At 55.9% G+C, this 21,249-nt stretch overlaps 1 protein-coding gene and 1 long non-coding RNA gene across 6 annotated transcripts in view; one reads left to right on the forward strand and one right to left on the reverse strand.

Annotated features, from left to right (window-relative positions):
* The window catches only part of LOC123569190 (uncharacterized), a 101,245-nt gene that overhangs the window by 54,613 nt on the left and 25,383 nt on the right, over positions 1 to 21,249 (forward strand). For 4 of the 5 annotated variants that reach the window (XR_012424273.1, XR_012424275.1, XR_012424272.1 and 1 more), the window contains exons 3-6: positions 5,089 to 5,489; positions 7,736 to 8,161; positions 8,992 to 9,368; positions 9,807 to 9,870. This is a non-coding gene — a long non-coding RNA (uncharacterized lncRNA). The remainder of the gene's footprint in view (positions 1 to 5,088; positions 5,490 to 7,735; positions 8,162 to 8,991; positions 9,369 to 9,806; positions 9,871 to 21,249) is intronic. The other variant, XR_006692789.3, reaches the window with a different exon arrangement.
* On the reverse strand, positions 5,128 to 20,356 carry LOC123569189 (uncharacterized). Its single transcript, XM_065530007.1, is given in 4 exon segments — positions 5,128 to 5,739; positions 6,560 to 6,632; positions 16,218 to 18,947; positions 18,949 to 20,356. Coding segments are annotated over 2 exon segments (603 nt in total). The 5' UTR covers positions 19,324 to 20,356; the 3' UTR covers positions 5,128 to 5,739; positions 6,560 to 6,632; positions 16,218 to 18,719.

Genomic DNA, 21,249 nt, shown 5'->3' on the forward strand with positions numbered 1-21,249 from the left:
TTGAGACAGAGTCTCACTCTGTTGCCCAGGCCTGAGTGCAGAGGTGCAGTCTCGGTCCACTGCAGCCTCCACCTCCCAGGTTCAAGTGATTCGCCTGCCCAGCCTCCTGAGTAGCTGGGACTACAGATATGCACTATCATGCCAGGCTAATTTTTGTATTTTTAGTAGAGACGGAGTTTTGCCAGGTTGGCCAGGCTGGTCTCGAACTCCTGACCACAGGTATTCCACCCGCCTCAGCCACTCAAAGTGCTGGAATTACAGGCATGAGCCACTGCGCCCGGCCTTCTCCTCACCTTTTTCTCCAGTGTCCACTCCAGCATGCTGTATTTGCTAAGTGCTCAGTAAATGTTTGTTGAATGACTTACTAACCTGAGCTTGTGTAACTCTCTCACTGTCTTGATGCTGAAAGGCAGAGAGGGCCCACGGTCACATGTAGGGAAGGGCCAAAGGCAGGACTGGAGCCCAGCAATTCTTGTTTAACCACACGGAATGGGAAGTAAAGTCCTCTTTGGCCAGCAGCAGAGGAGCCAGGTCCTCCTTGTCATCATCCTGGAAGACCCTAAAGGATCATCTAGGCCAATTCTTTCATTCTTCAAATGGGGCATCTAAGAACTGAAGAGGGGACATGGATTGTCTAGAGTCACACTGTGAAGGTGACCTGGAAGTTCCGCTAGAGAACACAACAGATTCTATCCTGTAGAAACACAACGGGTTCTACCCAGATTGCCGGACACTCAACATTCTTTTTTAATTAACTAAATTAATTAATTATTTTTTGAGTGCAATGGTGCAGTCTCAGCACACTGAAACCTTCACCTCTCAGGTTCAAGCAATTCTCCTGCCTCAGCCTCCCGAGTAGCTGGGACTACAGGTGTGTGCCACCACACCCAGCTAATTTTTGTATTTTTAGTAGAGTTGGGGTTTCACCGCATTGGCCAGGCTGGTCTTGAACTCTTGGCCTCAAGCAATTCACCTGCCTCAGTCTCCCAAAGGGCTGGGATTTCAGGCATGAGCCACTGGGAAGGGCTCTGGCACTCAACATTCTTTTTTTTTTTTTTTTTTTTTGAGATAGAGTCTCGCTCTGTTGCCCAGGCTGGAGTGCAGTGGCACAATCTCAGCTCACTGCAAGCTCTGCCTCCCGGGTTCACGCCATTCTCCTGCCTTCCCGAGTAGCTGGGACCACAGGTGCCTGCCACCACGCCCGCCTAATTTTTTGTATTTTTAGTAGAGAGGGGGTTTCACCGAGTTAGCCAGGTTGGTCTCGATCTCCTGACCCCGTCATCCGCCCGTCTCAGCCTCCCAAAGTGTTGGGATTACAGGCGTGAGCCACCGCGCCCGGCCTCACTCAACATTCTTTCCAGTATCCCCAACTCTCCTGGAGGTGAAGGACCAAGGGGGTGGGGGCGTGGCTCTCAGACTCCAGACCGACAGCCTAATATTCAGGCTGGGCTGGGACTGGAACCGAGATTTCCCAGCCTGTGGCCAATGGATGACAAGGGCCTTCCTTATTCTCCTCCAGACCCTCTTCTGGAGCCCCACTAGGGAATTCCTGTCCTTGGAAAAGTGGGAGAGGACCAGAACATTCTGGAATAAAGACTGGAGACATTCAGAGTGATGCAAGAAGTACAGTCCACAGCGGAGAAAATTCCAGCTGCCAGGCAATTGCCCGCTGGTCCCTGGCCTGGTCTAGGTGGTTGTGGGGGAAGGGGAGCTAACTGCAGTGACTCACTTAACCCTTTCTGGGCAGAGGAAGATAACATTTTTTAATTGAAAAAATTTTTTAATTGGCTGGGCGTGGTGGCTCAAGCCTGTAATCCCAGCACTTTGGGAGGCTGAGATGGGTGGATCACGAGGTCAGGAGATCAAGACCATCCTGGCTAACACGGTGAAACCCCGTCTCTACTAAAAAAAAAAATACAAAAAAAACTAGCCGGACGAGGTGGCGGGCGCCTGTAGTCCCAGCTACTAGGGAGGCTGAGGCAGGAGAATGGCGTAAACCCGGGAGGTGGAGCTTGCAGTGAGCTGAGATCAGGCCACTGCGCTCCAGCCTGGGCGACAGAGTGAGACTTTGTCTCAAACAAAAAAAAAAAAAAAAAAAAAAAAATTTTAATTAAAAAACATTTTATTGACAGCTCCTTGTGAAGCAGGGCTACCCCACAGGCCGTTTGCCTAGAGTGGCCTTAATTGAAATTTTTGTTATGATCATTGTAGATTCCTGTACAGTTATAAGAAATAAAACAGAGAGGCTGGGCGTGGTGGCTCACGCCTGTAATCCCAGCACTTTGGGAGGCCGAGGCAGGTGGATCACCCAAGGTCAGGAGTTCGAGACCAGCCTGCCCAACATGGAGAAACCCTGTCTCTACTAAAAATTCAAAATTAGCTAGGCATGGTGGCGCATGCCTGAGGCAAGAGAATCGCTTGAATGCGGGAGATGGAGGTTGAGGGAAGCTGAGATTGTGCTATTGCACTCCAGCCTGGGCAATAAGAGGGAAACTTCAAAAGAAAGAAAGGAAAGAAAGGAAAGGAAAGGAAAGGAAAGAAAGGAAGGAAGGAAGGAAGGAAGGAAGGAAGGAAGGAAGGAAGGAAGGAAGGAAGGAAGGAAGGAAAGAAAAAAGGAAGGAAGGAACGAAGGAAGGAAGAAAGAAAAAGAAAGAAAGAGGGAGGGAGGGAGGGAGGGAGATCCCATGTACCCGCCTTCACTCAGTTTCCCCAATGGTAACATCTCCCAGAACTACTGGACGCCATCACAGCTGGGGTGTGACTGCTCTTGCTCAGGTTTTTCCGGTTTTCCTTATATTCATGTGTGTGTATTTACTTCTGTGCAATTTTATTGCAGGCCGAGGCAGGCGGATCACCTGAGCTCAGGAGTTTGAGACCAGCCTGGGCAACATGGTGGAACCCTGTCTCTACAAAAAACACAAAAATTAGCCGGGCATGGTGGCACATGCCTGTAGCCCCAGCTTCTTGGGGTCTGAGATGGGAGGATCACTTGAGCCCAGGAGGTGGAGGTTGCAGTGAGCCGAGATTACACCACTGCACTGCAGCCTGGGTGACAGGGTGAGACCCTGTCTCAAAAACAAAAACAAACAAATAAACAGAATAAGAGTATGCAACCTTTTGGGATTGGCTCTTCCCCTCAGCAGACACCACTTTTCTTGAGCACCTTGATCTCATAGTCCCAGGGAAGGCTTCTGTTATTCCCATTTCACAGCTGAGCAAACTGCTCCCACCTCCACCCCCCAGAGCCAGGGATCATGATGGCTGATTTGGGGAGCATCTCCTCCGGGAGAGGAGGGCAGGGGGTTGGGTGGAGGGCTGGGGCTGGAGCCTTCCCCAGCCCTGCTGAGACCCAGCTCCCTCTTCTGCAGCCTGTCTCGGAGTGGGGTCTCCTTTGTGCCTCCCACCCACTCCCCAGGCCCGTCTCTTCCCTCAACAGGGAGGCCGTGAATGGGGGCCGCCGGGGGCCGAACCTGCTGATCCGAGGCCCAGCTTTGTCACAGAGAGGCTGTGTGACTAGCACGGTGGCCCCATCCTCTGAGCCTCAGGATCCCCTTGGGTAAAACAGGGGGAAGGGTCACACCCTGCAAACCCGTGAAGATGCAATGAGGCGATGTGCGAGGCGCAGTCAGCAAAGTGCCAGGCGCAGAGTGAGCCCCCAGCGCACGCCGCGGAGAGCCGCCCGCAGCCCCATTTGGCAATGAATTATGTATGGCCTTCTGGCAGCCCTGCGTGTGGGGCTGCAAGCTCCCTCTGCTCCCCACCCCCTGCTTCTCTCTCCTGTGAGGGGCGCAGGCTCCCCCGGGGAGCGGGCAGTGTTCTTTGTCTCTCCTGCAGGGACCCCCTACCAGCTTCCCAAGGCTGGTGCCTCGGCGCCCAGGATGCCCATTTCACAGGCTGGAGAACCAAGGGTTGGCATCGCTTAGGGTCTTTTTCAACAGATACTAATAACAACAATAGAGCACCACCAATAACAATAATAATCACCATCGTACCTGCTGGGCTGTGTGTGTGTGTGTGTGTGTGTGTGTGTGTGTGTGTGCACCAGACACCTTTAACAGAAAATCCTTCATCCAACATAAACGCCCACCTGTGCAGGCACTGTCTGAGGTGTTGGGGGCACAGCCCACAACAGAACAAAGTCTTCCCCTCACAGAGCTCAGGTGCTACTGTGGGAGAGCAGGAAATTAATAAATGAGTAATTGATGCCATAAAATGTCAGGTGACAGAGGCTATGCAGGAAGAGGAATGAGACGGGGTGGTCAGGGAAAGCCTCTGTGAGGAGGTAGCATTTGGGCAGTGCCCTGAAGGAGGTGACGGAGCCCTCTCAGGAGGTATCGGGACAAATGTTCCAGACCAAAGGAACAGCCAGTCCAAAGGGCCTGGGGTGGGACCTGTGCCTGTGCCAGGCTCACCAGTGCAATGGGAGGCATCAGATTCTCCGAACAGCCCTGGGAGGTGCATACCACCATTGCCCCATTGCAGGGATGAGAAAACTGAGATGCAGAGCCTATTTAGAATCTTTCCTCGTCTGCTTTGCAACAGTCGCATAAATGTGTTTGGTTGGGGGTGTCAGGAAATATATGATGTGTATCACATCATCTTTCTTTTTTGGGGGAGGGGGAATGGACTCTTGCTCTGTTGCCCGGACTGGAGTGCAGTGGCTCGATCTTGGCTCACTGCAACCTCCGCCTCCCGGGTTCAAGGAATTCTCCTGCCTCAGCCTCCCAAGTAGCTGGGATTACAGGCATGCACCACCACACCCGGCTTTTTTTTTTTTTTTTGTCGTTTTTTGCATTTTTAGTAGAAACAGGGTTTCACCATGTTGGCCAGGCTGGTCTCGAACTCCTGACCTCAGGTGATCCACCCACCTCGTCCTCCCAAAGTGCTGGGATTACAGGTGTGAGCCACTGCACCTGGCCCCATCTTTCTAAAACTGGGAAAATTCTGAGTTCTGGAACCATCTGCCCAGGGATTTGGGGTCAGAGATGGTGGGCCTGTCCGATCCTAGTCTTTGCCATGGTTATGATTGTGGCATCCCTGCCTGTCTTCTATCACGTGCCTCAGCCTGTTTTTCTTTTCCTTTGCCAGGCTGCAAGCCCCTGATATCAGACTAACAAGAGCACAGCATTTCATGGTCTAAAGACACTACATTAGGGTGAAATTTTGTTCTTCTATCTTCCCCCCTTGCACGGAGAGAACCCTCATTCCTACCCCCACCCTCGCCTCACTGTACCAGGCACAGGCAGAGCCCAGGTGCTGCCTCTGCTTGTCTGCAGTTGCCGACGAGGCCTGCGCTGTGCATTCGGCAAGTCTGGAGAATTGAAGACCCAGGCCCTTGGCCATATCACCGCAATGCAGGCCCAGAGGTGGCAGGCGGGAGCTCATCGATGAATCTGCCAGTGTCAGTCCCAGAGCGGACCCCAGAGGTGTTCAGGCGTGGACTCGCACTATCTGACATTTCCATCGATGGCCTGCATGAGGAATGAACGGTGAGCATCCTCTTTCCTTCTCAAGCTGGGGGTGGAGGGTGTGAGCCAGCTCACCGAGAGGAAGCCAGTTACAGAATCAGAATGACTCAGGCTGGGCTCTGTCTGTGGTGCGTGTCTGCAGTCCCAGCTGCTCTGGAGGCTGAGGCAGGAGAACTGCTTTAGTCCAGGAGTTCGAGGCTGCAGTGTGCTATGATCATGCCTGTAAGTAGCCACTGCACTCCAGCCCGGGTAACACAGCGAGACCTCGCTTCTAAAAAACAAAAACAAAATGACTCACTGTAAGGGTGGGGTGGCCAGAAATCAGGGACTGGGAAGAAAAATTACGGAGCAGCAGCCTCCTCCCAGCCTTCCTGCCTCCAAGTTTGCCCATCTAATCCATCTTACAGAGCTTCCAGCTTAATCGTTCCAATTAATCCTCCTTCCTGAGCTAGCAAACCTTCGATGTTGCTCCTACTTGCTTCCAAAGGTAGTTCAGTGCCTGGCCGCACTGTCTCTCCAGGGTGTCCTCCTCCCGGAGCACACCAGGCTGCCCACCGGTTGAAAGCTTTTGTCTGGCCGGGTGCAGTGGCTCACGCCTGTAATCCCAGCACTTTGGGAGGCCAAGGCTGACAATCACCCGAGGTCAGGAGTTTGACACCAACCTGGCCAACATAGTGAAACTCTGTCTCTACTTAAAATACAAAAATTGGCCAGGCGTGGTGGCTCACGCCTGTAATCCCAGCACTTTGGGAGGCCGAGGCAGGCAGATCACGAGGTCAGGAGATCGAGACCATCCTGGCTAACACAGTGAAACCCCGTCTCTACTAAAAAAATACAAAAAATTAGCCGAGTGTGGTGGCGGGCGCCTATAGTTCCAGCTACTTGGGAGGCTGAGGCAGGAGAATGGCGTGAACATGGGAGGCGGAGCTTGCAGTGAGCCAAGATCAGGCCACTGCACTCCAGCCTGGGCGACAGAGCAAGACTCCGTCTCAAAAAAAGAAAAAAAAAAAAAAAAAACTAACAGGGCCTGGTGGCACACACGTCTATAATCCCAGCTATTTGGGAGGCTGAGGCAGGAGAATCGCTTGAACCTGGGAGGAGGAGGTTGCAGTGAGCCGAGATCACGCCACTGAACTCCAGCCTGGCGACAGAGCAAGACTCCGTCTGGAAAAAAAAAGAAAAGAAAGCCTTTGTCCATGCTGTTCTCTGTGTCTGGAACAGCATCACACTTGCAGGCCAGATCCACATCAGAGGAGACTCTGTTTTTACAACTCTTGAGGGCCTCTCCAGTCCTCCGGCCCCACTCCATTCCACATCCTCACAGTCAACACAGCCCCACTTGCCTGGACTCTCAGAGCAGTCTCCCAGTAGGCCTCCCTGCCTGGGGATAAGTCCCAGCTCTCAACCTGGCACTCAACGGCCTTCCTGATCAGCTGGGCTCCAGCCCTGTGATTCCCACCCACTGTTTGACCTGACACAGCTGCTTAAGTTTCTCTAGTTCTTCTAGATTACCCTGTTCTCTCACTTCAAGACCTTCTTATGTGTGGATTTCCTCTTCCTGGAACACTTCTCTCCCCTCTTGGCCCGCCTAACTTTTACTCATCTGTCAGGAAGTCATGTTGATTCCACCTCCTCTAGGAAGCCCTCTTGGATTTAGGGTCCCTCCTGTTGGCTCCCAGAGGTCCCATATCCCTTGCATCATCACAATTCCTCCTCCAGATTGAAGCTGGCTGCTTTGCCAGTCTCCTCTAGGCCATGGTCTCCTGAGGACAGAGCCGTACCCACATTGGCCTCTATCTCCCCCAGCTTGATCAGGGCAGGAGGTGCCCAAGAAAGCCCAGAAGGAAGGAGTGGGAAATGGTCCCACACGTGTATTAAGCTCCCACTCCATGGTGAGTCCAGTCCAGTAGCCTGGATTTCTCAGCCTTTCGGACATGGAGTTAGGTCACCATCTGGTCACAGCCTGCAGCCCCAGGCTCTTCTCTTTTCATCTATCTAGTGGGCATAACCCTGGATCTTAACAGCCTTGTGAGATGCAAGGAAACACTAGACGCCAAGGGCTCATCCCAGTCCCGGGTAGATGATTTTAAGTATTTCGAGTTCCTATCATCAGTCGTTATTGGAGCTCTGGAGTCAACCTCTGTGGCTTCAAATCTTGGCTTCTCCTCTCCTGGCTGGGTGACTTTGGGCAAGTTACTTAACCCCTCTGTGTCTCAGTTTCCTCATCTGTAAAACGGAACTAATCATAAGCTTATTCTGTCTCTCAGGGTCCTGGAGAGGATGACATCAATTGATACGCATGTAGAGTTTGCACAGCGCTTGATGCAAGGAAAGGGCCGGGCAAATGCTGGCTGTGGTTGTTGTTATATCAGGGTCACCCCGAGCACCTGATACCAGTGAAGAAACTCTGGCTTCTGGGGAAACTTCCAGAGCTGCAGATCTGAGCCGGGCAGGAGGAACTCTTAGACCTTGTGAAGCCTGAATTCCTGTCCCCTGAAGCTCTTAAAACCATTCCATTCATGTCTGCTGGTCAGTGTCACCAGGAAGTGCTTCCTTGTATCTGTCCTAAGTCTTTTCTGCGTTGATTTCTCTGGGTTTCCTTCCAGGTCAGATAGGAAGATGAGGGAAGGAGCCTTAAGGCTGTTTCAACTATCAATCCCAGAACTTCCCAGATCAGGCCGGAAGCCAGCAATGTGAGTCTCTGGCTCCTGGCGGGGCCAAGAGCTGGGAGGGGAGGGTTTGCCTGGCTCGGCCTCCTTCGAAGGTCTCCCAGCCACAGCCAGATGCAAAACCACCTTTGTTCCCTGAATTTCAGGCTGTGGGAGGGAATGGGGCCAGTGCCTGGGGTGCGGCTGGGGAGGGAGGAAGAGATGCAAGGATTGAAAATTCGAGGGAGGCCTAGAGCAGGAGGGAGGCAGGACAGGGCACCCTGGGCAGCCAGAGAGGGGCAGGGGTGTGGGAAACGGAGGGTGCAGAGCAGGGGCCAGCAGGGCTGGGAATAGGAGCCTCGGGGAGGCCGGCGAGGCGCGGAGAGGGAGGCCTCATACCAGACACTGTCTAGACGCAGCAATTATTGTCAGCTCGGAACACCCAGGCTCTGCCGGTTCAGCTGAAAGGGAGCTTAACAAAGAAGCAAGGGAGGAAGAAAGCAGGGAGAAAAGCCGGCTCCTGGCCTGTCGGGTTCTTTCTCTGCCTTGGCCACCCCTCTTTGTGTTCCACCAGCCCTGCGGGGGGGACCCCAATGTGAAAGCACAGCTCAGAGATGCCTAATGGGGACATGGCTCCTCCTGGACCCAGGGGGCTTGGCCAGGATCACTGTGTGGGTTTTTGGGAGGGAGAGGAGGGTGCTCTGGGCTGCTTCCTGCACGTGTATTTCTTTATATGGAGGCAGTGAGAACCGAATTCCCAGGGAGACAGCAGGCCCGAGAGTTTGAATTGCGATTCCCCCACCTTCCTGCTGTATATATAGCTCTGGGCCGACTACAGATTTCTCTGAGCCTTGGTCTTCTCGTCTGCAAAACAGGAAAAAGAACACTGCCTGGGCCAGGCGTGGTGGCTCACGCCTGTAATCCCAGTACTTTGGGAGGCTGAGACAGGTGGATCACTTGACGTCAGGAGTTTGAGACCAGCCTGGACAACACAGTGAAACCCTATCTCTAATAAAGATACAAAAAATCGGCTGGGCACGGTGGCTCACACCTGTAATCCCAGCACTTTGGGTGACCGAGTCAGGCAAATCACCTGAAGTCGGGAGTTCGAGACCAGCCTGACCAACACGGAGAAACCACATCTCTACTAAAAATACAGAATTAGCTGGGCGTGGTGGCACATGCCTGTAATTCCAGCTACTCGGGAGGCTGAGGCAGGAGAATCGCTCGAACCTGGAAGGCAGAGGTTACGGTGAGTTGAGATGGCGCCATTGCACTCTACCCTGGGCAACAAGAGCGAAACTCCATCTCAAAAAAAGAAAAAAAATTAGCTGGGCATGGTGGCGTGCACCTGTAAACCCAGTCACTTGGGAGGTTGAGGCATTAGAATGGCTTGAACCTGGGAGGCGGAGGTTGCAGTGAGCTGAGATTGCGTCATTGCACTCCAGCCTGGGTGACGGAGCAAGACTCTGTCTCAAATAAATAAATAAATAAAAGCACTGGCCCACGGTTAGATCGTGGTAAGTCTAATTATCTTCCATCTTGGAGGACTCATGCCCTTATACTGCTGGGGACATTTCGGGGCCCCAAGGGACCCAGGACAGGCTACTTCCTTAACTAAGGGGCTTACTTCCATTGTTTCTCTGCCTCTGAGGACAGAGGAACCATTATTATCATCCCCATTTTGCAGGTGAAGAAACTGAGGCAGACAGAGGCCAAAGACACTTGCCAGTCAGCAACGGGTTTGGATTCAGGTTTGTCCCTTAACTGTGACTTTCTGTTGCACTGCTGGGGGTGGGAATGCCATCGTCTTGTGTGGTCCGGGAGTCGCAGGTAGGTTCGGAGCCACGGAGGATCGGAGCCCCTTGTCCTCTATGTGTGGATTCAGTACTTCCTTTTTTTCTCTTTGCTTCCATCCCAGGGAGAGTCCTTCCTGTGCTGGATGGGACCTTCCAGGTCCTAAGTTTTTGTGGCTGCAGAGTCAGCTCAGAGCCATTGGGCCAAACTCAACAGACCCACAGACAAACTGTGGCACATGCTCTCAGGCTCAGGGCTGCTGCGTGGCCTTTTTCTCTCTCCTCCTCTCCCTGGCATTTTTTGCAATTTCTGGGACTTTGGGTTCCTCTCTGGCATCCACTTTCTCTGGGCCTCCCAGGGTCTCTGTGACTGTCTAGACCTTCATCCTCCTCCCACAGCCCAGGCCACTACCCTAGCCACTGTCTGAAACTGACCTCGGCTGAGCCACTAATCCTGGTATTATAGGCAGCTCCAAGCTCAGGAACCCCAAGCTCCATCCTGTGAGAGGACAGACAGGTCCTGGACGCTGCACGGGTGGCCCTGGATGCTGCCTTCCAGTCACTGGACTCCTTGGGAAGGGGCTCAGATGCTGCTCCAGGGTTCCAGAGTGACCAGGGTTGAGGGTGGATTTTCAGAGCAGCAGCCTAGGCCCTCCTCCATCCATCATTTCCTGGTCTGGCCTGGCTGGGCCATTCCCTGATCCTGGAGAGGTTGGAGGTGTCCTAGGGTTGTGCCTCAAGTGGAGGGCAGGGCACTTAGTGCAAAGGACACTTAGTCTCACACACACTCACTCACAGTCACTTATACACTCATGCACACTCACATATACACTCACACATTCACACTCACACACATACACACTCTCACACACACTCATACACTCACACACACATTCATATACACACTCATACACACACACTCTCATACTCACTCTCATACTCTTACACTCACTCTCACACACACATGCTGTCCCAGAGCTAGGGCCCTGCCACCTGTCCCAGTGACACTCCCCCCCACCAGCCTGGGTCCCCGGCTGCTGGGCACCATGACTGTGTCTAGAGCTGAAAGCTCCCTTCCCCTCCCCCGCTCCCACACGCCCGCAGCTGTCCACTGCCTGCAGATCCAGGGCAGACTCATCTGTTTGCATCAGAGGCCCACCTCTCTGGAAGATTCTGGCATGTCCCACCATGCTACATGTGGTTCTCTTTGCCTGTCTCCTCTCTGTGCCTTTGCTCAAGCTGTTCCTCCCTCTGGCACACTGTTCCTGGCTGCCCCCACCATGTCCCAAAACAAATGCCTGGTCTCCCATGAACCTGCTCCCCCATGCTGTCCTCTGCCTCGGGGACAGCACCAGCATCCACCCACTGCACATGCCAGGGCACAAGGAGCCTCCCCAACCCCTCCTTGGCCTCCTTTACCCTCTAGCCATGCCACACCATGCCCTGTCCCCTGTACCTCCCACACTGTCTCAGCCGGCTGCCACCATCTCCCCTGGATCTCAGTGCGACACTCCCAACTGGCTTCTGTGTCCACTCTTGTCTCTACTATTCTGAGTAAGCTTTGGCGATCTAGTCTCTTTTCTCTATAAAACCCTTCCCAAGCTTCCGGCCACCATAAGACAAGGGCTGGTCTCAGGCCAAATGTCCCCCTCCCTGCCTCTGGTCATACTGATCCCCTCTCAAGCTCTTAGGTCTGTGGCCTGGGGGTCCCCATCCAGACCACCCCTGTCCCTTTCGCCTCCACCAGTCTCTCCTCCCCTCATCAGCCACACTGGTCCTCAGGCACCCTCTTCCAGGAGGTCTTCCGCGACCTCTGCGGAGGCCAGGCCCAGGGGACCGGCGCTCCCTGCCCGCTACCCCCTTGTCATTCTTTAATGCCTTATTCATCACGATTTGTGCAGCTACCATCTCTCCTGCAGGACTGCTCTGTGGGGGCCTGGCTGTGGCTGTCTTGTTTGTGACTGTGCCCCCAGCACCCTTGTGGGGCCCTCTGTGGGTTTGGTTTTCAGCCTGGCTCCACCCAGAGGCAGGAAAAAGGGAGCCCCAGTCCCTCCCACCCTCTCCTCCAGGAAACCCTCCCTGAAGAGACCCTGGGGTATCAGGGGAGGCCTCCTTGCCCCTCCCCTAGGGCTCCCAAGCCCTGTGTCCCAGTGGTCACCCCAAGGGCAAGGACATATTGGCTGGAGAGCCCCCAGGACAGGGCTGCAGCTGACTTATGCCTTCCACTCCCCCAAGCCCAGTGCCCCTGGGGCCTGGTTGATGAGGCTGGAGGGCTGCTCTCAGCTGGGGCACCAGGAGGCCAGGATGGAGCCCCACAGAGCCCCAGGGGTACGGGAAAGGTGGCAGTGCCCGCTCGGCATCCATTCCTCCTCCCCAAGCCCTGCCAGCTGGCTTCTCCAGCTCCAACTGGGCTCTGCCTTTCTCTCTCCCTCCATCACCCCGCTGGCTCCCCTCCTTCTCCCCTCCTCTCCTGCTCTCTTTCCCATTCCCTCCCCTCTCCCCATTCCCCTTCCCGGACCTCCCCCGCCCCCACTTCTCTCCTCTCCTCTCCTCTCTTTTCCTCTCCTCTTTTCTCTGAGTCCTTCTCCCTCGCCTCCTTCCTTTCTTCTTCCTGGGTTAAAAATAATCAACTTTCTGGGAAGCAGCAGCTCCTGCTGAGCCGCCCTCCCCACACTCGGGAGCCCCTGAGAATAGCTTTCTGCGGTTCTCCACTCGAGCCCCTCCCCTCCCCTCGCCGCCTCCCCGCGAGCTGACTAATAAGCCCGGCCGCGCGGTGCCAGCTCGGCTGGAAAGGCGTTAACCGCTTCGTGCCCGGACCGCGCGAACGGGGCGGACGGGCTCTCTGCAGGCCCGCGGGGAGGGGTGGCGGGAGCAGGCGGCCCCGGGACACGGCTCAGGACGAAGCCCTGAGCCGCACGCGGCAGGCCCTCGATTCTTACTGGCGGTGGGATGAATGTTGACCTCTGACCGCCGCGCCGGCAGGTCCTGCTGCTGGTGCAGCTAGCAGAGCTTGGTGGCATCGGTGGGCGCGCCAGGTGCGATACCCAGGGGATGGGTCCGGGCCACATGGAGGGCGTGGCTGGGCCGGTGAGGCTCCTTCCCTGTGGCCCGGGGGACTTCTAGGTCCCTGGCACTGGGCACTGCCTGAGGGGAGCCGGGGCTGGGACCGTTCAAGTTCGGGCCAAGGGCAAGGAAGGGCTGAAAACTGTCCTGGGATCCAAGGACGTCCACAGCTGGTAGGGTCTTTAGCGATCACCCACTCTCCTTGCAGAAAGGGAAACTGAGGCCCAGAAGGTGTGACTGAGGCCGGGACGTCTCTCGGTTCCTGTCCCAGACTAAGGGATGCCCGCGGCCCTGGAGCCGAGACTTTCAGTTCGGGCGTTTCTGCAGGGGTAAGGTTGGGGGAGGGGCGGGGTACATCAAGGTCAAAGGTGAGAAGTAGGTGGGGAGAGAAGAAGCGCGGAGCTCTGCGGGGTCCCCGCCAGTCCCGCCCACTCCGCGTGGTCTCGGCATTACCTCATCGCGGCGAGCTCTCATTGGCTAGTTCCCCCCTTGAAGGACGGCCCAATGCGGCGGAGCCCCTTAACCCTTTCCGCCCTGCGGACTCTGCCCTGGCCATGCCACCTGCCTCCGCGGCCCCCAAGCGGCTTTCAGGCGCTGGAGGGCCACGGAGAACAGGGAAAGGTAATGTGGGAGCCGTCTCGAGGCCAGAGAGTACAGTGGTTAGAGCACAGGTCAGACAACTACGTCTTGGGCCCCTGGCCTGCGGCCGGCTGTGTGACCTTGGGGACTGGCTTCACCTCGCTGAGCCTCCGCTAGTTTGCTTAGCTGTAAACAGAGGTGAATGATGTAACTCCTGCCCTTCCCAATCCTTCCCGGTGTACTTGCCAAGTGCCAGGCACACGTGGCCTCTGCGTTCCATTCCACCTTGTCTCCTCACTGCAAGAGGTACAGTTGTTGTTATGGGTTTTCCGAGGAGGAAACAGGGCTCAAAGCAGCAAAGCTGCCTCCCAAGGTCACCCATCAAGAAAGTCACAGAGCTGAGATTTGATCCCGAGTTTCAAGTTCTGAGCTGTACTCCTCCCCAGGGCAAGATTCTGCTTCTGCTGGGAGGCACTGCTTCTAGGAGCTCTCCATCTCTCGAAGGAGGGAAAGGACTCATACCCAGCTGGTCAGCTGGTGACACATGCCACTGTGGCCAAATAAAACCAGTGACAAGCTGGAAAGCCCAGGACCTCCAGGGACAAGGGACAGGAAGAAGGGTGAGGGCAGGGAGGGGCTGGAGTTGAACCCTCTAACGGGGAGGCAGGAGGACCCTCAGACAAAGGCAGGGGGCTGGACTGAGTCCTGTGAGGGTGCACGGGGTAGGAAGCTCTGAAGAAGCCTGCAGGATCCCCTGGGAGTCAGCCTGCTGGTTAGGGGTCAGCCCAGGGAGGCGGCTTCTCTCTGGGCCGCACCAGGGGTCAGCCTGGGGCAGGAGTGCAAGCTGAGGCCCACATACCTCATGTCTAGGTATTTACAAGTTATAAATCAAGCTAACAAACTGCTAAATAAAATATGTTCTGTTGCCTGGTACGGCGGCTCATGCCTGTAATCCCATCACTTTGGGAGGCCGAGGTGGGCAAATCACCTGAGGTCGGGAGTTCGAGACCAGCCTGACCAAAATGGAGAAACCCCGTCTCTACTAAAAATACAAAATTAGCCGAGTGTGGGAGGCCGAGACGGGCGGATCATGAGGTCAGGAGATCGAGACCATCCTGGCTAACCCGGTGAAACTCCGTCTCTACTAAAAAAATACAAAAAACTAGCCGGGCGAGGTGGCGGGCGCCTGTAGTCCCAGCTACTCGGGAGGCTGAGGCAGGAGAATGGCGTGAACCCGGGAGGCGGAGCTTGCAGTGAGCTGAGATCCGGCCACTGCACTCCAGCCTGGGCGACAGAGCGAGACTCCGTCTCAAAAAAAAAAAAAAAAAAAAAAAAAAATTAGCCGAGTGTGGTGGTGCATGCCTGTAATCCCAGCTACTCGGGAGGCTGAGGCAGGAGAATCGCTTGAACCAGGGAGGTGGAGGTTGCAGTGAGCCAAGATCGCACCACTTCACTCCGGCCTGGGCAACAAAAGCGAAACTCCGTCTCGAAAAAAAAATGTTCTGTCCTCCTTCCTTGACAAATACACCTTCATAAGGACAAACACACCTGGAAGGCTGGGTTTGTGTTTAGAATTATCAGGCTCCTCGGAGACCGGAGACTGCAGGAGGAGCTGTAGCAGGTGGGAGGGTGGGGGTGGGGAGCCAGCCTCAGTCTCTGGCCTCTCCAGCTTCACACTCTTCTTTCCTTTTTGCCCCAGGTTCTTTTCTTTTCCCTGAGGGGCTGTGCATGCTCAGGTGTAGGCACTCCAGGCTGTAAGCACATGTTCTGTCCACACCCCCTGCCAACAGCCACCTCCTGGTCACTCCTGGGGCTTAAGGGTGCCCAAACGGGTGGCTCAGACAACCCTCAGGAGAATGCACCCAGGACGCAGGCTGAGGTCATTGAACAGGGAACTCCAGGGCCCCAGATGCCAGATCATGGTCAAGGGGCCCATGGCTCCAGCTGGAAATGTCTCCCTGGTCCAGGAGTGCTGCTCTCGAAAGCACAGGGCTCAAGTCTGTGGGCCGAGGGCCCCCGGGTGCTGCAGCAGCTGGGGTGGTCAGAGCTGGACATGGGGTCTCCCTCCCTCCTTGAGCTTGCTCTTGACCGTCACCTGCAGCCACGTACCCCCGCCCCAGTCAGATCCCCCACGCCCCAGCCAAATGCCAACCCTGGGGAGCTTCCCACTTCAATGAGTCAGCTCCCTTTACCCTGTCCCCACTGCCCCCCACCCTTATCCCCCTTATCCGGCTGCTCCACGCCCTGCCTGCTCCCTGGGCTCCTAGCCCCAACTATCTGCCTACCCTCCCACCCCGCTCTGCCACCCTAACCTCCTATCTGCCCTCCTCAGGTCAGCCAGTCAGATCTTTCTAAAATGCAAAAATGCAGGCTTTGAGTTTCCTTCCCTGTCTAACCAGCGCTGGTTCCCGGGCTGTCTACATATCATTCTCCAGGCTCTGGATGTCCCTCCTCTCTTCCCTTCTCTCCTTGGGTTCTGAGCTCTAGCCATTTGGGCCTTCTCTCCAATTCAGTTTTGTGTCATTTCTGCCTCATGGTCTTCATGCGTACTACCCCCTCTACCTGGAACCATGTTTTCTGCTCTTTGTCCCTGGCTCCCCAGACCAGCAGAAACCACATGGTGATGAGCACATGGAGTTGTCAGTTTCCAGTGTGTTTCCTACCTGGCCTGTAGGCAACAGGAGGGCAGGTTGGGTCAGTGCTGTTCGCTGCTCCATCTTCAGTGTCTGGCACAGAGCAGATGTCACTGAAGTTTCATGAGTCACATGCACCTGCACTGGGCTTGAAATCAAGAGACCATGGCAGCTAATGTCTATTGTATGCTCACTGTGTCCCGGGCTCTGCTTTTAAGCATATCATATGTATTAGTTCACTTATTTCTCACAACAGACTTAGAAATAGGAATGATTACTATCTCCACTCTACAGAATGAGGACACTAAGGCACAGAGAAGTTCAGAGACTTAGACTCACAGCTGCCCAGTGACAGACCCCGATTTGAACCCAGGCCATGGAGTTCCAATGCTGAACCACGTCTTCCCGTCTAGCCCCAGCTGGGCCAAGGCCTTGCTGTGGGTCCCTGGACACCAGTGTCTCCACTTCTCTGAGCTGCAGCTTTTCTTTTCTTTTCTTTTTTTTTTTTAGACAGAGTTTCACTCTTTTTGCCCAGGCTGGAGTGCAATGGCGTGATCTTGGCTCACTGCAACCTCTGCCTCCTGGGTTCAAGTAATTCTCCTGCCTCAGCCTCCTGAGTAGCTGGGATTACAGGCATGTGCCACCACACCTGGCTAATTTTGTATTTTTTAGTAGAGACGGGGTTTCTCCATGTTGGCCAGGCTGGTCTCGAACTCCCGACCTCAGGTGATCCGCCTGCCTTGGCCCCCCAAAGTGCTGGGATTACAGGCGTGAGCCACTGTGTCTGGCTCTGAGCTGCAGCTTTTCTGTGTGTGCAGTGGGGGGTTGGCCACAGTGGTGATCCCTGAGGTCCCTTCCAGCTCTGACAGCCTGGCAGCTCTTCTGATGATCCATCCTTCAGGGAGCCAAGGACTCCCTGTAGAGGTCCTGCAGGGATGCCCAAGAGTTGGGTGGCTGGGAAATAGCTTGCCATGATTTAGGCTGCAGACCTGAGTACCTGGCCAGGGACCCAGTTGTCCCCAGCAGTCTTGTCATCGTGACCCGCCTTCTTCTCGTAGGAACCCAGGCCGGGCTAGGTAAATGAACTGAGCTAAACTGCCAGGTGCTGGGGTTCAGGCAGAGACTGGAAGCTAGAAGTTGAGGAGGCCGAGTACTGCAGTTGGGTTGGGGGACAGTACTTGGGGCAGGGTTGAGCTTGGGTCCCCACACCAAGAGCTTCACAGTCATCTCACGGACCCTTCAGCGACAGTCCTGAGGGCTGTCCATTTTTTAGAAGAGGACATGACAGGGAGGCATGGGGGGGACAGTGACCTGGCCGAGGTCACACAGCAAGGAGTCTAGATTTGGCTCTTAACCACTCTGCCCCCAGCCTTGGGCAAAGGTGTTCAGTGTAGATGGAAGAGTAAACAGAGAAGTTCTAGAAGGGGTCAGGCGCAGTGGCTCACACCTGTAATCCCAGCACTGTGGGAGGCCGAGGCGGGTGGATCACCTGAGGTCGGGAGTTCGACACCAGCCTGGCCAACATGGTGAAACCCCGTCTCTACTAAAAATACAAAAATTAGCCAGGCGTGGTGGTGTGTGCCTGTAATCCCAGCTACTCGGGAGACTGAGGCAGGAGAATTACTTGAACCCAGGAGGTGGAGGTTGCCGTGAGCCGAGGTCGTGCCACTGCGCTCCAGCCTGGGCTATAGAACAAGACTCCGTCTTGGGGGAAAAAAAAAAAAAAGTTCTGGAAGAAACTCTGAGACATGCATATGGCTTCCATGTGTTTATACCCATGAGCATGGGTACTCCCTTGCTCCCCATCCCAGCACCTCTCCTTGCCCACCTCTGTCTCACTGCCTTTGTTTATTCGCCTGTGGTCACTGTGGACTCTGCTAGACCCTAAGCCTGTGAGGGCAGTGGCTGTCTTCCTGTTCCCTGCACACCAGCACGTGACTCAAGCACAGGCAGGAGGAAGGCGGATGGAAACACAGGCACAGCCCGTGGCTGTTCCACCGTGTCCAGTCCCTTCCCTACTCGGGCCTCTGTTTCTCATCTCTGCATATGTGGTAAAGTGCCTCATCTTTAGTGTGGGCTCAGGTGAGCCGCTGGGTTCCTGCTGGGCCATGGGAAGGGTTCCAACACCCAAAGGGCAGGGAGGATGAGGGCAGGCGGCTCAGCTGCCCTCCCTCCATCCCAGGGCCTGCCACCTCCCCTCTGTCTTCTCCTGATTCTGGTCACCCACCAGGAGGGGCTCAATGTCCTGCTCAGCAAGTTCCCTTAACAGGCTGGGCAGCCAGGGGGGGGTGCTCTGCTGGACTGGAGGAGCCGATGTGAGCCCAGGCCACCCATGGAGGCTCCCCCTGAAGAGACGGAGCAGACAACCCAGCCACTTGTCAGGAACCCGGACCAAATACCCCACCCCCAAGGCTCGGCACTAAGTGTCCCAGGGGCCTGATTTGCAGGAAGGGCAGCAGGATGCTCACTTGGGGGCGGAACACTCACCTGAGGGAGGAACTGTACCTGCTCAGACTTGGGTTACCCACAAACTCAGCCCAGCAGGAGTCTGCTGGCCGCGCTAACAATGTCCACTGTAACGCTGCTGAGATTCTGCAAGGTGCTTTCAGTGTTAGCCCATTTTACAGAGAAGAAAGTTGAGGCTCCAGACAGACATGAGCTTAAGCCTCTGGCCCAGTTCAAGTCACCAGCCATTCCAGAGGCCAGGGCCTGGGGCGGGGTATGTGGCACCCCAAAGCCCAGGTGAGGGTGACCTGAGGGTGGAAGTCTGGGCCTGGAGAGGCAATAGAGGGAGTGAGAACGGCTTCTGCCAGAAACAGGGGAGGGGTGTTTGAGACCTTGAAGGAGGTGGGACTGTGACAGTGGTGACTATGGGAGGGGTCCAGGTCCAAGCAATAACTGGGAGAGACTTGGTGCAGGGCCCTGAGCTGAAATGGAGGAAAATGGAGATGGATTGGTCCCTGCCCTTAATGGGGGGTAAATGCCAAGGCTGGGGGCAGGAGCCCAGAGGAGGGCACCAGGCCAGCCCAGACATGAGCTCTGTGGTGTGCGTGTGTTTACTGTGTGGCCAGAGGACGTGAGGAGTGTGTCGAATGGTCTATGTGATGTTGTGGTGGGGGGATAAGTATATCAGCATATGGAGTGTGAGTGTGTGTGTGTGTGTGCATGCATGCACGCTAGAGCATGCACTTTTATGCCTGTGATCTGTGTCATGCAGTGTGTCCGTGCCTGTGTGGGATGTGGTCCCTGTGATGTGGAGAGTGTATGCTGGTGTGTGTGTGTGTGTTGTGGGGTGGTGCTAACTGGGACACTCTCCAGGGGAAGAGCCTAGCTCGGATGGAGGTGGAGGAGTTAACCAGGAAAACGGGAGGGGAACCAGCATGTGCAAAGGCCTGGAGGCATGAAGAGGGAGCCTGCAGCACTGGAGGACTTGAAAGTGGTCCAGTGAGGCTGGGGACAGGGAGCGAGAGGCAGGGCCTGGGAGGGATAGGGCAGGCCTTCCTCCACCAGTTTGAGTTCCATTAGCTTGAGGGTGTGTACAGCCAAGAGGGATGGAGGGGCTGAGAGGAGGCCAAGCCACCACTGACCAGGTGGAGGGGTGGGGGGTGAGCCTGGACCGGGCAGGTGGTGGGTGGAGGTGGGGGAGTGAGAGCCAGAGCTTTCAACCAAGCCTCTGGGAGGCTGCAGGGCCTGGGATCCCAGACCCGAGCCTGATCCCTGCTCAGCTCAAGAGCTGTAGCCGGAAGGTTCTTAGTTTCCCCTCAGTAAACTGGGGCTCAGGAGATTTCTGGAGCACTTGCTCTGTATAACTGGGCAAGGGCTGGGCAGGCATTTCCAGCATGAACACGTCTTCCCAGGCCCACTGGCTGGAGGGCACCGAGGGGTGAGGGTGACCTGAGGGTGAAGTCTGGGCCTGGAGAGGCCATAGAGGGAGTGAGGACAGCCCCTGCCAGAAACAGGGGAGGGGTGTTTGAAACCTTGAAAGGTGGGACCGTGACGGTGGTGACCATGGAAGGGGTCCGGGTTCGGGTCCCACGGGGGGTCAGAGGAAAGGAGCTGGAAGCAGGAGCCAGAATTTGAACCCAGGTGGTCTGACTCCAAGAGGGCCCTCTCACCTGACTTCAACAGTGACCTTAGCGGCTTCAACAGTGACCCCAGTAGTGACAATAGTGACTCACCTGCCCCATGGGCTTGAAACTTCAATGGTTGTGCTCTCCTTTGACCCTGTATCCTGGGGGACTCCACACGGTCATTATATTGTTACTGTGCCTTTTTAGAGATGAGAAAACTGTGGCCAGAAGCAGAGTGGCCTGACCAGGGCTCCACCGCCCCAGTCCTGCCACAGATGATGTGGGGCGGTTTTCTCAGCACAGGCTGGAAAGCTCTCTTAGGTAACACGTGGAAGGCAGCGTGTGACCCGGCAGAAAGGAACTGTAATTCCGGGTGGCTGTACGACCTTGGACGGTCCTTTTCCCATCTCTGGGCCTCGATTTACCCAACTGTACAATTCGCCCCGTGAGTCTAGGAAGATTCGCTGAGCGTCTGCCAACTGGCAGATGAGGAAACCGAAGTTCAGAGAGTTGAAAGCACAGAGTTGCCTCAGGTCAGGCGGCCGGCACAAGGTGGCGCCGGCTTCGAAGCCGGATTCCGAGGGCGAGCCCTGCCCTCGGCCCCCAGCGGTGTTGTCCTGCCCCCAGGGGGCAGCGGCGCGGGGCCGTTCCAGGCCCTGCCAGCCTGACGTCAGGCCCGGCCGGCGGGGCCTCGCTCTGCACAAACAGACGCCGCAGGCCAGCGTCGGGGCCGGGGGCGGCGATGACTCAGGGCCCCGAGACGGGCCGGGAAGCGGAAAGTTGTGTGCAGATGACATCAGCCGGCCGCGAGGGCGGGAGGGGGCCGGCTCCGGGAAACGGCGGCCTGGCGGGCGGCCCGGCCAGGGATAGGGCGCGGAGGGGCGGCCGCGGGGCGGGGGCGGGAACACCGGGACGGGGCGCTCGGAACCACGAAAAATGTCCCCCCTCCCGCCCGCCCCGGACCCAGGCCCCGGAGCCAGGCCCCGGAGCCC

The sequence above is a fragment of the Macaca fascicularis genome, chromosome 15 (genome assembly GCF_037993035.2).
Source record: "Macaca fascicularis isolate 582-1 chromosome 15, T2T-MFA8v1.1".
NCBI lineage: Eukaryota > Metazoa > Chordata > Mammalia > Primates > Cercopithecidae > Macaca > Macaca fascicularis.